General features: G+C 42.6%; 1 protein-coding gene across 5 annotated transcripts in view; it reads right to left on the bottom strand.

Annotated features, from left to right (window-relative positions):
* The window catches only part of MBNL3 (muscleblind like splicing regulator 3), a 118,069-nt gene that overhangs the window by 31,176 nt on the left and 65,156 nt on the right, over nt 1-21,737 (bottom strand). For all 5 annotated transcript variants that reach the window (XM_075835957.1, XM_075835953.1, XM_075835958.1 and 2 more), the window contains one exon: nt 5,889-6,053. In XM_075835957.1, the coding sequence (XP_075692072.1) occupies nt 5,889-6,053 (165 nt within the window). The remainder of the gene's footprint in view (nt 1-5,888; nt 6,054-21,737) is intronic.

Raw genomic sequence — 21,737 nt, 5'->3', positions numbered from 1 at the left:
CAGACATATGTGCGGCTTGATAGGGTTCCGGAGGTTTTAGTGTTGCACGTGGGTGGGAATGACTTAGGAGTCCGCCCTTTTCGTGAGTTGGTGCGGGATATCAAACATGATTTGTTGTGTTTGTGGGTATCTTATCCCAAGTTGGTGGTAGTGTGGTCGGACATAGTCCCAAGGAAGCATTGGCGGTTAGCTAGATCGGTGGAGAGAGTCAATAAGGCTCGGATAAAAGTTAACCGGGCGGTGTCCCGTTTTGTGGCAAAGAACGGGGGCATTTGCGTGAGGCATAGGGATTTGGAGTCAGGATTGGGGAATTTCTGGAGGAGTGACGGGGTTCATCTGACCGAGGTTGGCATTGATATTTGGAGCTTGGCTATAGCAGAAGGCATAGAAAGGGCGGTGGTGGTGTGGAGGAACTCACAGGCTTAAGGTGGTCAAGGCCTGTTTCGCGGTGGCGGGGGGAGTCCTTGAGGCCAGTCAGTACAAAATGGTGGGGGGGTCGCATCGGGGGTATGCGTCCCCCAAAAAAGGTACATGGTTGAAGACTTCATCGGGTGTTATCCCTTTGAAGTGGTCTTCTGGTAGAAGGTATGTCACTTGAAGGCTTCATCGGGTGTTATCCCTTTGAAGTGGACTTCTAGTGGTCGGTATATCACTTGAGGGCTTCATCGGGTGTTATCCCCTTGAAGTGGACTTCTAGTGGTTGGAGCCATCTGCAGAGGTGAACGGTGCTTCCGAGCTGGTTTACGGCTGGAGGTAATTAGTGGTTTGCAGATGGCTAATTCGGTGTGTTCTTGAAAGGAACATCTGAAGGGGCTTCAAGGACTTCCTCTGCTCGGGTTAATGTTAACGTTTAATTGTTATTTATGATTCTGACCCATGTTGGGTCATGTGAATTATTAGGAGGAATTCTCTGGTGGATTCCTAACTAGTTATCCGAATGTTTCGGATTTAAATTGTTTTTATAAAACTGTGAAATTAATAAACGGCTGCTGTGGCCATTTCACATCCAACCTCGGTGTCATGTGTCGTTACTAAATGGGGGTGGGGGATAGTATGGTTTAAGGTTAACACACGACTCTACCTAGGCAGGTCAAGAAGAGGCTGGACGCAGCTGCAGGCTTAAGGGAAGCCGACATGACCGTCCTGGTAGGGAAAGGGTTAATGTTACGAGGTCAGGGAAAGTTGAAGGAGCTGAAGGAGGGACGGGGAGGAGTTAAGGGGGGCGGGGGGGCCGTTACTGCGCTTCCCGCTGTTTCTCGGCATTGAGCCGGAAGCAGCGGGAGGAGTAACACACATTAAGCAAAGCTCCCACCCTCCCACCCTTGTTTTGTTACTCCTTAGGTCTTATGTACGTCTGTCTATGAGCGTTTTGTTTTATTTTGTGTGCTTATTTAACATGTTTTTCTTTTTTCCGGAGTAGGTTCTGTTGTCATGGCAGCTGGCGGGGGGAGTCCTTGAGGCCAGTCAGTACAAAATGGTGGGGGGGTCGCATCGGGGGTATGCGTCCCCCAAAAAAGGTACATGGTTGAAGACTTCATCGGGTGTTATCCCTTTGAAGTGGTCTTCTGGTAGAAGGTATGTCACTTGAAGGCTTCATCGGGTGTTATCCCTTTGAAGTGGACTTCTAGTGGTCGGTATATCACTTGAGGGCTTCATCGGGTGTTATCCCCTTGAAGTGGACTTCTAGTGGTTGGAGCCATCTGCAGAGGTGAACGGTGCTTCCGAGCTGGTTTACGGCTGGAGGTAATTAGTGGTTTGCAGATGGCTAATTCGGTGTGTTCTTGAAAGGAACATCTGAAGGGGCTTCAAGGACTTCCTCTGCTCGGGTTAATGTTAACGTTTAATTGTTATTTATGATTCTGACCCATGTTGGGTCATGTGAATTATTAGGAGGAATTCTCTGGTGGATTCCTAACTAGTTATCCGAATGTTTCGGATTTAAATTGTTTTTATAAAACTGTGAAATTAATAAACGGCTGCTGTGGCCATTTCACATCCAACCTCGGTGTCATGTGTCGTTACTAAATGGGGGTGGGGGATAGTATGGTTTAAGGTTAACACACGACTCTACCTAGGCAGGTCATGCACTACACTTATTCTGATCATGCAGAAAATGTGCTCTCAACAGATAAAAATAAAAATACACCTCCAGTAAGATGGGTTTACCCCTTTAAATCGAGTCGAGTATACAGCGTTGAATGATCATAGATGCGCATTACTTAAGGGACGCGAATCTCATAAATGCAAAGTGCAGCTTTTCTGCTACATATTAAATGAATTCAGCATCTGTTAATTACGCGGCTCCGTACATGTAACTCATCACTTAGCGACATTATATGAAATTGCTCATGCTTTCCAACAGGCCTCGCCCAGTGCCTGAGTGCAAGTCTTTAAAAATGATAGACATCTTACAGACGGGTTTTGAGGTTAAGTGGGATCCATGCGCATGATTATTCATGGCAAGTACGACTATGGCAGACAAAACATTACCCATCACCTCATTTATTAAGCAGCACTTTATGGCCAGGTTTTACCTCACCAAGTCTACAGATTAGTTTGGAGCCATTCATACTGTAGTTTTATACAGCGGGTCCAGTTTAAAAGATAAAATCTTGTGGCCTACATTTAGATTTCACTTCTTAGCAAGTTTAATGAATTGCACAATGATGGATCCCCCCTGTAAGTGTGAAGTCCCACATGTAGTGCGGGTTGGTTATTGTTAACCCATAATGAGCACTCTTTTGATCGCACAATGCTGATCTATTTTAAAGAAACAAAAAGGTCTCTGGATATCCTAAGATATGGGACAACAGCCATAAGCCTTTAAAAACACGAACTTGTGCTATGTGGAACTTATCTCTCAGGATAGAAACTAACAGTGACAGGGCACATATAGTTTTATAGAACATGGTTTTAATATGGGATGTTCAATTCATGGAGAGAGCCTAAAGTGAGGTAAGCAGCTATAGCCATAAGGAACTATAAGAAGGGCCATGGGGTCCTCAAGACCCTTTTAGTCTTAAGTAGCATGGTAGGCCCCAGAGGGAAAAGGAAAGGGGGGCGTGGTTTGTAATACTATAGAGTGGCGGAATGGTGTGAAAATGGTGGCCTGGCATTGGGCACGGGATTAGACATGGGCAGGTAAAGGGGAATTTAAGGAGGGGTAAGGAGGCTAACAATTATTTCATTATTGCCAGGTTGTCAAACGGGTTTTGAAGTAAGACGGTATGGCAGCACTTCACACGCATGGAGTCGGTAGCAATGAGCCACAGGAAGGGGTGTTCATCAATATGGAGACGCTTGCTTGGAGTCCGATCCTTAGTCAGATTAAATTGGGCAGTTAGGAGGGTTGGTCTGATATAAGCCAGTCGAGGTGTCCGGCGGGCACCATTGGCTCTTTCAGTTGGCAGTCGAGGCGTGATTGGTTGCAGTGAACCAGGAAGGCCAAGGGCAGGTGTGCTCTTGCCCACAAGTGTGGTGCCGTAATAACTTGGGTTATGCAGCTGTACAGTTAGATTGAAATAAATACCACAATTGGACATGAATACTCGGATATGACTTGACAGCACTTGTATTTTACGATAGCGAGCGCAGTGAGAATAGTCATTAAATGTTCAAAAAAGATTTCTATCAATTGGCAGTTGTCGTTTGGTTATTTATCCTCACTGCATAGAATAACAGTATAAATTCTTGTTCTCTAACATGAACTGTGTCTATGATTGGAAACTTTGACATGAACTATATGCTGGAGTGCAGCACAGTAATAGGCACAAAGCAGTGCGGTCATACACACATTATGGGGTAATATACAGTAAGCACTGGAGGCTTGGAAATGACAGATTATAGCTTGAAGATTTATGTACACGCATCGCTCTGTATAAATTATTTGCACAGTAAGATGACACGCACACGAGCCTATGGAAAATAAGGCACGGATAGAGCCATATTGTCTTCTGTAGGTTTCCATATGGTATTTAGTACAGGCACTTCTAGTAATTGGTTTGTATTAGTTCCGTAAGGGTACCACATGTAAGAAGAATTATTTTTATTTTTTTTTAAACCGTTTATCCCCCATTGAGGCACCTGTAGTTTAGGAACAAAAATGTTACTCTCCTGGATCAGTAAATACTTCTATGGGGGAAAATGATCATCCATACAGCATTGGCTGGAGCATGCTGCAATTAGATTGATATGGCAGCACACAGACATGGATAAAAGTGCCCATATCGGAAAATATGGAGTTAGGTCACACGACCTCAAAAGGTTTTTACTGTCTGCAAATACGGTTCCGACAGCTACACATCCGTAGCAGTCCGCAATTGTGAAAGCGCCTATAGACTTCTATGGGCGAGTCTGTGCCGCAATTGCAGACAAGAATTGGACATGTTCTATATTTTGCAGATCATTTGTGTGGAACGGACACACATCCGTAAAAATACGGAAAAGTGTCCGTGGCCAATAGAAATGAATGGGTCCAAAATTTCATCCGGAATTACGGCTGAAAACTACGGACGTGTGCATGGGGCCTTAAAAGGGGTTTTCCACCTTATAGATAAGCACACCTTGTAGGCAAGTACAATCTTTTGGCCTCCGTCGGGTGAATGGGGGCCAATGACTACGTTCGGCATATGTGCCGAGAAAGCCCCCTGCACGTACGCAGAATGTATACACGTAATGAGAAGTGAACACAGCCTTACAATAACTATAGCTGTAGAAATTCTTAGATAGGCCCGTCAGTTAATATAATGCAAAGTACTTTGCACAAGAAGACAAGTTCAAGCAATAAATACAATTTAAAAGGGAATTCTCTACTAAAAAAAAATTAAAAAAATGACAAGTAATTACAAGTTCTTGGCTTTGATCCAAGTCTTATTCTGATGGGTTCTGGGAAGGCAGGGTGACAATCCAATAGAAGCCTCACAGGTTTGTCAAAGTTATGGAAAGGACACATCCACTGTTTTTGTATCGCTGCATAGCGAATTGCCATTAAAAATATAATAAAGAAACTTCTATTTTTAAAAGCTTGACTGAAGAGAACAAAAAGGAATTATACTGATATATACTTGCCAACTGTCCCAAACTTGCCAGGACTGCCCCGAGTTTACAGAGACAGTCCCGGAAAATTACTGTCTCAGGACTTGTCCCGGCAACTGCTACATTAAATTTTATCTGCGTCCTCAGGACGCAGATACAATTGAATACTATGGCAGAGCAGGAAACTATCCGCTTCCTGCTCTGCCATTCACTCCTCCTGGAAGGAAATTCCCGGCCAAAATGTTGTCGACGCCCTGGCCGGGGATTCCGCTGCAGGAGCTGCCTCCGACGTCACTGCCCTTATATGGACAGTAAAGTTAGGGCTCTCTCTATGAGCGGAAACCTCGGCCAGGGCGTCAATGCTTTGACCGGGATTCCCTGACTTCATTGTCCATATATGGACAGTGATGTAGTCAGTGGCTCCCTCTAAAAGTGGAATGCCCGGCCAGGCATCGGCAATGCTCTGGCCGGTGATTCCGCTGCAGGAGGTGCCCCGGACGTCACTGCCCTTATATGGACAGTGAAGTCATGGGCTACCACTGGAGCACCGGAATCCCAGCCAAAGCGTTGCCGACGACCTGGCCGGGGAGGTCTTGTAACAGAAAAAACAGCATAATTCTGGATTAAGCTTTAGATGTGAACAGAGAAGAAAACATAACTCAATACCTACAGGAAAAAACGACAACCATTCATTTAGATTTTAACTGCTTCATTTAATAAATTATTGTTCAGTAACGGATGCGAGAAGGTTTAATATTCAGACTTTAACTTTAGAAAGTCCTTGAGAAGAAAAAAAAAATAAAAATGTAATATTCTATAAAATCACAAGATCGGCACGACGACTGTTTACTTACGATTGGCTGTAGCTGAGTGCCGGGGAGCATGAACTGCATCTGCTGTGCGAGCATTGCGGCTGCCGTCTTTTGCTGTATAAGGTTATTCCGTCCATTTATTTCTAGCTGGGTTTTTAAGTGCGGAGGAGGATGCAGATATTTACAATTTTCTCTCGTACACCGACCCTAAGGAGTGACAATAAAAGACAGTTTGCTTGTTTTATATTTTCTTAATGTTTCAAGGTCTACAAGTAAACACTTCTCAAACACACAGAGGAACACCGGTTAAAAAAAAATAAAAATAAAAAAAATAGCACATATTCGCTATAAGAACTTCTACACTATATAAACACACACTCCACGACCTCAGATACCTGAATGCATTTCTCCACGCATTCAACGATTCTCACTGACTTAACGTAGGCCACCCACAAGCAGCTTCAGACATAGAAGAGAGGGGGCCCCATCGCAAAGATCAAATTGGGTTCCCAATTAGGGTAAGCCCAGACGTGGCAGATATTTTCTGCGGCGGATTTCCCTATGCATGGAGTTTTGAAAACCTTATCCACATGCACTGAACTGTAAATTGCTGCAGATTGAGTGCAGAAACCACACTGAAAATCTGCGGCAATTCTGCAGCGTCTGAATGCCCTCTTATGGTTTTCGCACCCAGGACAGAGGGTCTGGTGTTTGGCCTAAGGGTCTTGGAAGAGGCATGGAGGGGGAACAATTACTCAACTCCTTGTTTGCAAACAATGCAATGTAGGGGGGAGTTCTGCATGGGTACTTGCCACCCAACAGCAAAGGAGAAGGGAGCAGAGCCAGATAAAACCACTAACCAAGTGCCCCATAGTCATCACATGCTGCGAGTGCGGATGTACATCATATAGTAGATTCTTCATACCGCCTATAAGTGATATATTTTCGGCACAAAGCATCTTAAGTTGGATCAGGACCCAGTTTCGAATTTCATACTCCCTGGATCATTATCTTTTTTATCACAAGGCTATCACAACGGTTATTTGGGCGCTTCCAAAAAAAGGATTGATAGTGTTTATGAGCACTAAGTTGCATAATGGTTTTGTGTTTGTAGACACACAACCCTTCACCCAACTACAATTATTTGGACATGTCTGCTCATGATCAGGCAGCTTAAAAGGCTATGTACACATTTTAAAAAGTTTTTTTTATTAAAAATTATTTTTTTCTTTATACAGGATACAAAGCAGTTGTATCTCACAAAGAGCAGCTGTATCTAGCGCCGAATCCTGTATCCTTCGGGTCAGCTGTTACCAATCACGTCTAAGTTCATAACTTAGATGTGATCGATAACAGGTGGATCCTGCGTGTCAGACACAGGACCCACTGACACTGAACCCATCAGTACTGCTAACCTAACGGATTCAGGTCTTAGCGCTAGATACAGCTGCTCTGTATACAGGATACAAAGCAGCTATATCTGAGTAAGTAAAAATTATTTTTAAATAAAAAGTAATTAGAATATTGCACCAAACACACTGATACACATTCTTATAAAAAAAAACAAAAAAAATATAAGTTTTCACAGGCGTACATCACCTTTAAAGCCAAGCTAATTTTCTATGACCCCAGCAGTATGCTGATGCAGTTTCTAATAAAACAGGCAGAGACCATCAGCAAGCAGCTGCTGACAACTTGCCGACTCAAATAACCTCATATTATATAAATTATTATCCCTATGGACAGGTAGGAGAACAGTAAGGCTTACTGTTTGATGCTCTGACACCTAAGTCCAGTTAGTGTAAAGTCACAGCGCGCCCCCCCCCCCACATTTTTTGTGCCACCAAACGGACACGTGTAAATATATCCTGGCTGCTATTTTTGGGTGGAAAAAAGGTGGCAATCCTACCTTCAACTACCAAACAAATAGATGGTTCCAAAATTAAAACACAAATGGTTTAAAATATTATGTGTACATCACGTTTTGGCCCTGACGTACACGTGTCAATAGGGCTCCATTTGCCTGACGGAGGCCAAAAGTGTGTCCTTTTCTCCTCCGCCAAACGGATATAGGTCAGTATACCTTTTTTTTTTTTTTTTTTTTTTTAAGGATGCAATAGCTTAGTAGACTATGCATTTCAATACAAAAGGGGTCCCGCAAAGAAAAAAGTGCCACGCGGAATACGTTTTTTTTTAGTAACTATGTAGTCTATCGTTGACATTGTATGGCATCCATCACAGGTGTAGGTTTAATATATAGGTCATGTGCTCTTCAATAGCCTTTCATGACGTATACGTTAAATGGACACTAGAACTTGTTTAACGTATAGGTCATGAGAGTTCATGACGTATACGTTTAACGTATACCATTATAGTTTTTACTGGCGGATGCCACGGTTGAGGAATCTGTTCAAGCCTACGTTCCACGTGTATATATAGGTTGGGAACTTTCCCCAGCATATACATTAAACATACTGTAGGCCAAAAATGTGATGTGCACATAGCCCGAGTTACTCAAAAACTGCTTTTCCCTTTATGAAATCAATATATTCCAAGTGGAGGAAAAATACATCAAACTTATACTTTTGGTTGAAAACCTGGAATTCATCTCTATTCTAAAGATTCGGCTAATTGATAAAGGTTGGTGCTATATAAGCAACAGGACATAAATAAATCAGACCCCTGACTAGAGACTGTTAAAAATATCTACACCCGGGATCCAGTAGGTGGCGCCACTGAATAATACATCAGAAACCAAGAAAATATAAAAACTGGGAATAAAGTAAAATGTTGCAATCTTATTGCACTGCTAATGAGAATGTAGTTATAGTAACACACGCTAAACAAATATGGTAAATATCTATTATATATGTTCTCTCTATATAATAGATTCTCCGAATGAAATAGCAGCTAGATGATAAAGCGCACATTACGGAGACCGTCTGGTTTTATTAGAATTCTGCGACAAAAGCTTCTTCCTACGGCTTCATCTATAACTGCATTAAATAACAGGATCCTGGATGGCATTAATTCAATAATACATAAATGGATGTTATTTTACGCTCAGACACTCACACAGGGAAACATGAAATGACAGGCTTCCTAGTCAATATACTCGACTTGATTATAGTCTGTGCCAGGCATGTGCTCCAGAAATAAAGGGTGTCTCAATGAATATGCCACAAAATACAGCTTTCAGATTGCCTGCCCCTCCCCAGCACCAGGTCTTGGCTATGCATTTTCATGTAGCCGGAGATGTCACGTTCAATGCAATAATTGGGTGGCATCGGATGTTGGCCTGGAAAAAGAATCCAGCACTTGGGCACACAATGGCACATGTTATATATGTCAGTGTCCTGGAAAAGACACAGGAGTAACTGCGTAACCCCTTAAATATCTGAACCCTTCTACTTTATAGTGATTGAGCGTAAAACAGACATTGGCACCATGGGTAAAAAAGGGTGCAAATGTTTCAGAGGACTCAATATCTGGTATGGAGAGTGGACACGCTATATACTGTATAATAGGAAAGGATGTACAGTATATATTGAATAGGAGTAGAGTTGCAGCAACCCAGCACGCCCACTATACAGCGGTCGGAGCCTTCGACCACTGCAACTTCTGGCGCACGGAGGCAGCTGATCGTTGCGGGGTCCGGGTGTCGGACGATATACTGCAATACATTAGTATTGCAGTATATCATGCAAGCGATCCAAAGATTGCTGGAGATATATATATATAAATAAATAAAACACGCAAATTGCTGTTTTTTGGTCACCTTAGCTCTCCAAAAAAAAAAAAAAGTAAGCAAAAAGTCGCATATGCCCCAAAATAGTTTTTGCGGGACGATCTGTAGTTTTCACCTATACCAAGCCCTCACATCGCTAAATTGACTGAAAAATATAAAAAGTTATGGCTCTCAGAACATGGCAACAAAACATTTTTTTTTTTTTTAAAAAGTGGTAATAGAAAAAACAAAATTTGGTATCGCCATAATCGTATCAACCTGTAGAATAAGGTGAATATGTCGTTTTTACCGCCTGATAGACACCGTAAAAATAAAAGCCCCCACAAAATGGCGTAATCGCCGTTTTTTTTTTCCTATTTCACCCCACAAATCATTTTTTTTCAGCTTCCCAGTACATTATGTGGTAGAATAAATGGTGCCATGAAAAACTACAACTTGTCTCGCAAAAAACATGCCCTCATATGGCGATGTAAACAAATAAAAAAAATGACTTGATATGGCTTATGGAAAGCGGGGAGGAAAAAAACGAAAATGAAAAAAAACTTAAATTGGCCGTGTCTCCAAAGGGTTAGCGTGTTTTAGAAAAGTTAATGACACAGCACATGACTATTCTTTAGGGGGGATTCACACGAACGTGTATTCGGTCCGCGCGGGCCGCGTGGCTTTCACGCGCCACGCACAGACCAATACAAGTCTATGGGGCAGTACAGACAGTCCGTGCTTTTTGCGCAGCATTTGTCAGCTGCGCAAAAAGAGCGACATGTTCAATATCTCCGCGTATTTCGCGCATCACGCACCCATTGAAGTCAATGGGTGCGTGAAAACCACGCAGGTCGCACGGAAGCACTTCCGTGCGAACCGACAAACAGCGCACCAGCTGTCAAAAGGATGAATGTAAACAGAAAAGCACCACGTGCTTTTGTTTCCAAAACTTCCAAATGGAGTGTCTTTGAGATGAGCGAACCCGGACAATCGAACCGAACTTCACCGGGCACGGCCGAACTCGTTTTGGCCGAACCCGGCAAAAAAAATTTCCGGTACGCGACGTCAGGAGATAGTCACTGTCCAGGGTGCTGAAAGAGTTAAACTGTTTCAGCACCATGGACAGTGACTACCGATCCCAATAAACATGAACCTGTAAAAAAAAAAAACGAAGTTCTGCCTTACCGCTAACTCCCGGCTTCTTCCTCCAGTCTGACCTCCCGGGATGAGAATTCAGTCCAAGTGACAGCTCCAGCCAATCACAGGCCAAGCACAGGCTGCAGCGGTCACATGGACTGCCGCGTCATCCAGGGAGGTGGGGCCCGATGTCAAGAGAGGCGCGTCACCAAGGACGCGTCACCAAGGCAACAGCCGGGAAGTTCTCGGTAAGTACGAACTTTTTCTTTTTTTTTTAACAGGTTGCTGTATATAGTGTTCGGCATTCACTGTCGAGGGTGCTGAAAGAGTTACTGCCGATCAGTTAGCTCTTTCAGCACCTTGGACAGTGACGGGCGTCGACTAGCCTCATCTCTATGATGGCGGCTGCGCGAAAATCACGCAGCCGCGCATCATACACGGATGACACACGCAGCTGTCAAATGGTTTTTGCGCGCGCAAAACGCAGCGTTGTTTGCGCGCGCAAAAACGCAACGTTTGTCTGAATCTGCCCTTAGGGTGATAACCCGTTTGTGTGATGAAGAAGATAGTCAATACTGCAAATATAAAAAGAAATACATTTATGTTTGCTGAGAGACTCATCATGGCCACACACCAACTTGATAACAGCAGATCAGCGCTGTTCACCAGGTAACACTCAGTCCGGGTAATCGCCACTGAACGTAAACATCCGAAATGTCCTGTCGGATGACAAAAACAAGGCCCGACGCTGGTGAGAAGTAAACGTAGCTGTGAGAACAACATCGAGGAGTTCATTCTCATACGTCTCAAGGTCACATTTCTCCGTCACATCCTTCTCAGTCTCTTTTCTTCGAAGTTTCAGCTTTTGTTGCAGAAGTATACGAGATCTACCACGATGAATAATACAGATGAGGAACAGAAGGACAAATTGCTGGAGATCTTCCCTTTGGTGACCTCTATTCTGTGCAACAAACTTTGTAGAAAAAAAAATCTTTGAATGATGAGGTGTTTTGTGGGCAATCTCGCCCACCCTCTGAGGTATCATTATAGCAAAATGTTAAAGAATATGCCACGTGAAGTCTTGGGGGCAGATTGGCATATGAAATGCTAGTATTTGTAAGTCTAAGGGTATGTTCACACAGCAGCGTCCAATACGCCTGAAATTACGGAGCAGTTTTCAGGTGAAACCAGCTCCTGAATTTCAGAAGTAATGGCTCGTACTCGCGTCTTACGCGGCGTCAATTACGGACGTAATTGGAGCGGTTTTTCAATGGAGTCAATGAAAAACAGCTCCAATTACGTCTCAAGAAGTGACATGCACTTCTTTGACGCGGGCGTCTTTTTACGCGCACTCTTGACCACGGCGCGTAAAAAAAAAAAAAAAGAAAGCCAGCGTGCACAGAACATAGTAACCCCATTGATTTCAATGGGCAGATGTTTGCCGGCGGTTTGGAGCCATATTTTCGAACGTAATTCGAGGCGTAAAACGCCCGAATTACATCCGTAAATAGGGCGTGTGAACATACCCTTAGAATGAAGCCCACAGGACAACGTTGTGGCAAATTCTTTTTAAGAGGTGCATGCCTCTTAATAAATTTGCCAGAAAGGGAAATGGAAATCTATGTCATCTAAGAGATGGGCCTAAATTTCCACTATATTTCATGCCATTTCCTGTGTTGGGTCACAAGTGCAGTGAGTCTTTACCATTACCAAAAGTAAATAGTGTTCCCTCTTTCAGGCAATTTATTAGCACTTTGGCAACATTTAGTGATTGTAGATACACACTAGTTCAGTTTTGATAGGTCAAATAATTTTTCCTAAATGGGACTGTTCTTGATACAAAAATGCCCTTAAGTGTAATTTTCAAGTATTTTTTTTCTTTAAAGGGCTAAAATGTTCTCAAAATCACTACATTACTGTGGTTTATGAAACGGTCAAGAATACATTTCCCGTTTAGACTGCCACCCTGACATGTACACTTATCGGTCTTCATTATTTCAAGAGCTCAGGCTGGTAAAGTTGACTGACTGGGTAAGCAACCAAAAAACACCTAATGATGATGGTCAATAAAGTCAAGAAAATATACCTGTTGCTTACTATGCGAATAAGAATTGTATACACATCCACCAATGTGGCTTCATGGAAGAGAAAAAAAAAAAAGCCTGCGCTGTAGACAATATCTTCACTTACTGAAGTCTGTGGATCACATGGACCACGCTAAGGGTATATGCACACGACCAATTTTCAGACGTAATGGAGTCGTTTTACGCCTTGAATTACGCCTGAAAAGACGGCTCCAGTAGGTCGGCAAACATCTGCCCATTGCTTGCAATGTTCAGACGAGCTGTAATTTTACTCGTCGGTGTCAAAAGACGGCACGTAAAATTACGCCCGCGTCAAAGAAGTGCAGGACACTTCTTGGGACGGAATTGGAGCAGTTTTTCATTGACCCCATTGAAAAACAGCTCCAATTACGTCCGTAATGGACGCCGCGAAAAAACGCGTGCACTTGCAAAAACGTTTGAAATTCAGGAGCTGTTTTCTCCTGAAAGCACATCTCATGTGCACATACCCTAATGCTGGCCAAACAGCATTATATGTTAGTTCGTCCGACAGCTATCCCTCCTGACTATTCGCAGAGCGTTCATGTGTTTTCAACAAGGAGAAGAGAGAAAACCGCTGCCATAGGAGTCTTGCAAACAAAAGGATCGGGTATGTTGAAATCCAACATGCCCAATCTTCTCCCCTAATCGAGAGATTTGGGACACCACCACATACATAAGATGGTCGGCCAGTCCCTCCGAAATTGCCGTGTTCGGCCGTCATACATCTAATGTGTATGGCCAGCCTAAGGGTATGTGCACACACACTAATTACGTCCATAATTGACGGACGTATTTCGGCCGCAAGTACCGGATCGAACACAGTGCAGGGAGCCGGGCTCCTAGCATCATACTTATGTACGATGCTAGGAGTCCCTGCCTCGCTGCAGGACAACTGTCCCGTACTGAAAACATGATTACAGTACGGGACAGTTGTCCTGCAGCGAGGCAGGGACTCCTAGCATCGTACATAAGTATGATGCTAGGAGCCCGGCTCCATGCACTGTGTTCGGTCCGGTACTTGCGGCCGAAATACGTCCGTCAATTACGGACGTAATTAGTGTGTGTGCACATACCCTAAGACTTCATCATGTGTTAAATGGACTAGCGCATATTACAGAGTCTGAAGGTACAAAATGCTCTCATGTAGGATTCTAATCAGACATTGTAAGAGCTCACACACATACAGTAGCCGTATAAGGATTCCGTGCTTAATGGATCTGCAATACGATGCCCATACGGTACCATCACGTTCCTCTGATTTTATATGGAAGTACACAAAATCTTGGCATTCAAGCTTGGTTTTGCGGCACACATGGAATGCCTAGGGGTCCATAATAATGGCCCAATGGGACTTTGTGTACTGTCGTACAGGGTCTGTGCACATGGGACAGGGCTTATACTCTATGGATACCTGAACTTTTATCAAAGATGGTGGAGTACAGTAAAAGCTACATTATATATACACATACACACACACACACACACACACACACACTATAGGTTGGATGGAGACTGCATGTATTTACTCTGCAATAATCCAGCCATGACCTTGCAAAGTAGGCACCTCAACATATTTGGACTTTGAGGACTTTGCTCATTTAGTATTTCTGGAGACAACGCATATACTTGATATGTAGGCCTCAATGCCTCTCCTGGATTTGAAGTTTTAGCATGCCCCATACGACTCTGAACTGAAGGAGAAAGCACATCCATTACCTGGTCAGAAAGTAATATGAATAAAACAGCTGCATTTTCCACATGATATTGGAGCAGATGGCCTGCTTACACTGCAAGTTATTATTACATAGACTATTAGTACTAATAAGGTCATACAGAGTTTAATATATACACTTGGCGACTGAGGGATAAAGGCAAAGAATATTTCTGCATGATAAATGTCAAGGAAAAACACGAACTGCACGCAGGACCACCGCTAAAATGACGGTTCCTCCAAAATCTTATCTAAATCTGAACAGCGTGATCTTTCACGAATGTTCAAGGCTTGATACGTTATAGTTTCTACAGGGCGGTATAGTGAAAAAAGGCACAAAGCATATACACTTATAAAATTTCTACATACTGCCGGTATTAGGGCTCTACATAAGCAATAAATAATATATTCACTAAACATGTTACACTCAGGCCCTGTTCACAGAGTTCTTTTGCAGGCAGAAAATTTTGATCTGCCTGCACGCTGTTTGCCGTGATTTGTGGCGTTTTTCGCCCGTGGCCATTAAGCGTTGCGGGCAAAAACAGCGAAATATGCTTTCTCTGCCTCCCATTGATGTCAATGGGGAGTTCCGAGACATACACGCCCAAAGATAGGGCATGTCGCTTCTTTTTCCCACGAGACGGTTTTTACGCTCCTGGGGGGAAAAAAAAAAAAAAAAAGCCTCCGCCTCCCATTGAAATCAATGGGAGGCATTTTCGGCCGTTTTAGGCGCATTTTCCCGCGTAAAAAACAAAAAAACCCCAGTGTGAACAGGGCCTTACAGAAATGCTGATGTTATAGCCAATGAGAAACTCCAAAAGATACCATTCACATCTGCATCCTGGTTCCCGTTTATAACTAAACCAGGACGAAGTGCTGGATCGGTCATAGTACGTGTTTCACTGACAGACCAGTTTTACTTATAATGGGGCCCATCGGGTTCCAACGTGGTGTCTCATTTTGGAGGGAAAAAGAAAGCTGCATGCGGCGCTACTTTTCTGGAAAAATAGGACAGAAACGGCGACGGAGGCTCCGAAATGAGTCTCCAACGCAGATATGAACAGAGCGTCTTTATGGAGACTTATTCTGTCATTTTTTCAGTTATGTGCTCTGGTCTTATCTACACTGACCTATGAAGATACAGCCCCGGCATTGATTAGCTTCTATTGTGCATTTTTTTGCTTCGGTTGACAAAGTCCTACTGTAATGTCTTGCAACGGAAGATAAACAAAAGCAAAAAACGCATGGAACAAAAAAAAAAAGCAAAATCTGAACCCAGCCTTCGTGCTGGAGAGTAAAAAAGTAACAAACACCTCTGCATGCTAATGGAGGGTGGGGGGGGGGGGGTTGGAGCTAAGGGCTGTCATGCGGACGGTAGTGTTCTTTTTTTGGTATAATAAATCGCATCAAAGCAACAATTCTCGGCTTGTACGCATTTCAGGCTCTGTTCACACTGCATTCAGTATATACGAGCGGCATATTTTTTTTATACAGACTGCTCTTTTATTGAAAAGCACACACCGGCTAGACCTACACCAAAAGGTCCATTGTCCGATCCTGTAAAGATTATGGAAACATTTGTCGTATAAACTGGGAGCATTTCCAAACTACATACCAAACACAGGGTGAACAAACCTTCCAATAATGACAGATATTAGGCCATTATCAAAGATGGATTTTCCATTTAGTCGATACCTAGGTGTGGACGTGTGGGTAAGGGCAGCAGCTCCCCAGTCAGGGTTCTACCGCAAAAGCTGTATGACTATAACTTTCTACCCGCTAATGGTTAAATTATTTTCAAAAGGAGTTTGGATAATTTTGTGAATAAAACAGAATACGGAGAATTATTTGTATTATATTACATTGCATTAATCTAGGGATTTTTCCAGGTTTGGAGCCAAGAAGGAATTTTTCCCCCTAAACTTTTTTCCACTTATATTCCCATGGTCTACAGCCACCACTAATGGGAGCCTTGGAGCTTACTACCTAGGGAATGTGTCGCCTACATTTTATTACCAATTAGAACCAAATAGTGAAAATCTTTTTTTTCTAATTTGTTTTTATTTTCTGATTGTAGTTTTTAAATTTTATATTCTGTACATAATGGGTGCAGCCATCTTGCCTGAGCTGCTGTTAACAGCAGTTCAGAGATATGCTTTATAGCAGCCACATGGACCATATGAAACAATCATCTGGAGATTACCCATTGACTTCTATGGGAGAGTCCTTTAGGTATGCTCTGTGACCTGTTCAGGGGGTGAGCTGTGTCCATCACTTATTGTTAATTGTGGATCCTGTGTTATCTACATCGATGTGTAAGGCTCCGTTCACATCTGCGCCAGGGTCCCGTTCCGACGGAGCTTTCCGTCAGAACAGGACCGACTGACTGACACAAATGGTAACCATAAGTTTCCGTTTCCATCACCGTTGATTTCAATGGTGACGGATACGGTGCCAATGATTTCCATTTGTCTATGTTGTGCAAGGGTTCCGTCGTGTTGACGGAATCAATACCGTAATCGACAACGCTATTGATTCCATCAAAACGACGGAACCCTTGTACAACAGAGACAAACGTAAACAATTTGAACCGGATTCGTCACCATTGAAATCAACAGTGATGGAAACGGAAACTTATGGTTTCCATTTGTGTCTGTCAGGGCTCCGTTCCGATGGAAAGTTCTGACGGAACGTCGGAACAGGGCCCTAGCGCAGAGGTGAACGAAGCCTTACCGGTCATTGTAATCCAGTGATAAATGAGGACTGCTGAGCAGTGATCTTTACAGAACAGGAATGGTCAGTCTATTTTGAGTCTCAGTGGCCAGAGTGAAAACTGCAAGATTTCAGGACCATTTTAAAAACGTAGATAACATGACAAATTTGATAAATCAAAAATATCCACAGAATATACCATAAACGTCTGAAAGACGCGGGTCCCAGCTCTTGGAGCTATGACCTCCGTTTTGCCTGGCGTGGCTGCCGCAAGCTGCCCAATCCAGGCGGGGACTGCGGAGAGGGGGCAGAATGCGGCCCTCTCAATTCTGTTTTGTGGGAAACAGCCAAGCAGCACTCGCTCAGCTGTTTCCGTAACTACAATTGAACAGAATGGTGAATCTCCACTATTCTCTGCAGCTTTCTGCCACGGCACTAGACGTGTTCATGATATAGGTGCGGATCTTCGAGCTGGGACCAACATCTGTCAGACATTAACGACATATGCTCTGAATATGCCATAAATGTCGAAATTGGGTATACCCTTAAATGATAAAATAGTATGCAGTAATAACCTAGGCTCCCTCTAGTGGTGGTTGCAGATAGCTAGATTCATAAATTGTAACCATGTATATGCAGGGAATTTGGAGCTCTAATTGCTATACATATATATTAGGAAATGAATCAGCACAGAATTCTGGACCTACTTAAACCAAAATAATGGTATCCAAGGATGGACATTCACTTTGGGGATAAGTGTTTGTTTAGTCTTCCTTGGGATTAACCCATTATCTTGATGTATTGATCCAAATAGACTTTACTATTTAGAAGTAGTGATATCATTCAACCCTATGCAAATGCAACATCCCCTCAAATCACAATCAACTATACAATTAATGGGCAAAATGTCAACATTGGAAAATACTGACTGCTACAATTACAATGTGAGATATAAGGGGTACAAGTAGAGGAATAATGCAATATTTAACATTTCTTTTTAAGGTATATTTTGCTGTCTCATCGCTTACTCAAAGAGTAAACAGATGGAACTGCGCCCCAGGGGTTGGGTAGGTTTCAAGTGAATTTTATTTAACACTTCACAATCCGATCCACAAAACACTGCTGGTGAGTAAACACATAGTTTATGACAAAACAGCAAAGTTTCGGATTAAGTGTTACTCTTCACGAGGCTGCTGGCAGAATAGCGAGGGAAAGCAGTGGTTGTTACACTTTATCCGTAAATTGCTGCATCGTCATAAACTGTGTTACTAGATAACTCACCAGCGGTGTTTTATGGATTGGATTATGATGTGTTAAAATTCATTTGAAGCATACCCTACGACTGGAGGGCTGTCCCATCTCTACTCTGTGTTCATGCTTAAATGAAAAGTGGTTTTCATCCCTCCCGACGTGAACCCACGTACTAAAGCAGTAGAAGTGCTACCTGGCCTCTGATAGTGTCTCCACTGTTTACCCAATGACGTTCAGAAGAAACATCACTTAAAAATTGTCAGCAGGGAAACCTCTCTCTTAGCTGATGTACGACTGACTCCAGAACTATGGAATCATTCAAACAAGTAGATGCAAGTTCACATTAGGCATGGTAACCCGCGCTGATCCTATAGAAGTCCTAACAGCAGTCGTGCATAAGTAGGCAAACATAGGGCCAATAGACACTGGTGCCACATTTTAGGTACACGTCAGCTCACGAGAGTATACAATGGAGAGCGGTCGTGAGATGGACAAGTGAAAAACATGACGGCAGCCTGTGCTGGGCACGGCTTGTCATATTACAGGGGTAGTTGGCTAACCGTATTTTCGGATCCACAATAATGGCTAGCTGCCATTTGGTAGCCTCAATCATGGAAGCATAGAGGAAAGTGCCGGAGCAGATTTTTTTCAGATATATTCCACCTTGGACTCTTTCCCCACCGTTAACCTCATGAAGAAGTGTAGGCCAAATAGTTATCACAGAAATCAAATAAAAAAAATAAAAAAAAGAGAATACCACTGCGCCTGCTCTGTAAAATTACCCATTATATTGTGCCAGTCAAATAATGCACAAAAGTCTTTCTGATCACATAGCGGTGCCCAGAGTAGTTACTAGTATAACAGTGCAAATGCAAATGTCACAGCTATAGTGCTCCTTTAATAAACTTATCTACTCCATCTTGTACCACTCTACTCTTGTGCCCCTAGCTAACGTGCAAGCAGCCACTTCTCACCCACTTGAACGTAGCTATGTCTTTGTGTGAATCCCTGTGGTAAGAAATCAGTTTAACGACAGGAAAGATTACCTATGTGTTGTATATTGGTACAGTGCCAGGAATCCAAGGTTGTTTTCCAGCCTGCTTTCATTCACCAACAGCAAGTAGAGATTTTTAAAATGTCGTGGAATTAAAAACACACCGTACGGCATGTTAGAAAAGTTCTGTAGAAGTTAGAGTGAAAATATAGATTAACAACCTGACAAAATTATTATCCGTCATCAGCTCAGGAAGTGGTTGAATGGATGTGAAAAACGCATTTAGATAGGCTTTTAATGTCCGAGAGGATAATACCCCATTAGAATATCCTAAAAATTGTAATTGTCCTCCTGGAGGTTCTTTCATGTTCTTATCTATATTACAGAATATTTGATGATCGGACCATGTGATAACCAGATCATTCTAGAGGCTTGTCCCAAAAGACGTGCAACTGAGCAGGGAAGGAGCTGGTGCAATGCAGTGATACAAACTACAGCTAGTCCCAGTTGATATTGCACTGCTCCTGCGATTGCTTGGTCATGCAAGGATTCCTCTTTCTCCTTACCTAGCATCGGGCTCCCAAGACGGGCAATCCTGAGAGATTTGCCCTGCTAGTAGAGCTTCTAACTCAGGGGATGTGAAGTAGCAACCATGCGTCATTCCCATTGTTTGTGCCAGAGCAGAGCTCAGTAGCAGTGCCAAGTAACCCCAGTTCCCTGGGTGTACTGCTTGTGTCTACCTGTTGTAGAGGTATCATGCAGACAGACCTGCCAAGGAAATGAAACAAGAGCATAGTATTTTTTCCTGGTAAAACAATGGAATGGTACCTTTTAGCTGAAATCAATATACTCCACTTTCCTTGAATAATTCACTGAACTGCAAGTTGGAATATGTGCATGGATTTTCTAAAACTATTTGGACAAATGACATATCCATAGGACACATACGCTGATCACAAAAACAGGCGTCCTGTGTCCGTTTTTTTTAGGCACCTTCTAAAATATATATATATATATATATATATATATATATATATATATATATAAAATTTATTTTTTCTAGGAGAGTCCATCGCTCTTCATTATAGTCTACGAGGTATTGTTTGCGGTTTCTGTATCTCCTATACAAAAGTCTATGAGAGATACAAAAATTCCCCATAGAAAAAGGAAGCCAGCTGATCACCGTGAATCCGGCTTTAGAAAAGATCAGCGATTAAATAGATGGTCAACCTATATCTCCACGGGAAGTTTGCCATGTAGCGGCCACTACAGGTGAGTGCAGTGTAACATGGCATCCAGTCAAATGAATTGGAAACATTCAGCTAGATATTACAGGATCCAGAGCTGGGAGTTATTAATCCAGTAGCGAGGAAAGTCCCCAATGGTGGAAATCTCATGACTGGTAGGGACCCACTTGTATAGGTCAAAGTTTGATCAAAAACCTGGCAAAAATAGAATTTTCACTTTTGCTTGAAATTCTACTTTAAAAGGGTAACTAAACGTTCAACAAACTTCTGACATTAGCGATTGGTGGGGGTCACAGTGCTCAGACCCTCACCAGTCAAATCTTCTGACATGTCACTATGACATGTCAGAAGTTTGAACGTTTAGTTACTCTTTAAAAGCTATGTACATCCTTGAAAATCAATATATAAACTCCTAAAGCAGTTGTAAACAGCACCCAGCCTTCATTATAACAAAAACATCCCCCCATGATTTACCATGCAGGCAGCTCCATAGATATATGAACCATACACACAGATTATAGTCAATTTTATATAAAAGTTAAAAACTATTTTTATTGAACACATAAACAGACAATGTATTAAAATACATATAAGGACAAGACCCTAGTGAAAACGGAGCAAATAATGACAATTGCTGGATAACGTGTATAGATATGTAGGCTATATTATATAATTTAAAAGATATATATTTAGACCCAGAAAGGGTTCCCTATTCCTTGTCCATAAACCCTGTAAATATATTTCATTGGTGGAAGAAGGGGAAATGGGATAGTGTGTCAGTGCATCAATATATAGTTTAGAACAGCCTTACCCATAGCAGCAAAAGAAAGTAATGGTCAATTCTCGCTCATCCACATGAACCCCAATGCACGTTTCGCTATAGGTGCTTCCTCCAGGGGTTTGAGGAAGCACCTATAGCGAAACGCGAGCAGCTTTTTCTATAGTCCTTGAAAAAACTGCTCCAAAAACCATCCCAAGAAGTGACATGCACTTTTCACGGCCGT

Source organism: Rhinoderma darwinii, chromosome 8 (genome assembly GCF_050947455.1).
Source record: "Rhinoderma darwinii isolate aRhiDar2 chromosome 8, aRhiDar2.hap1, whole genome shotgun sequence".
Classification (NCBI taxonomy): domain Eukaryota; kingdom Metazoa; phylum Chordata; class Amphibia; order Anura; family Rhinodermatidae; genus Rhinoderma; species Rhinoderma darwinii.
This window is presented reverse-complemented; position numbering and strand designations above follow the sequence as displayed.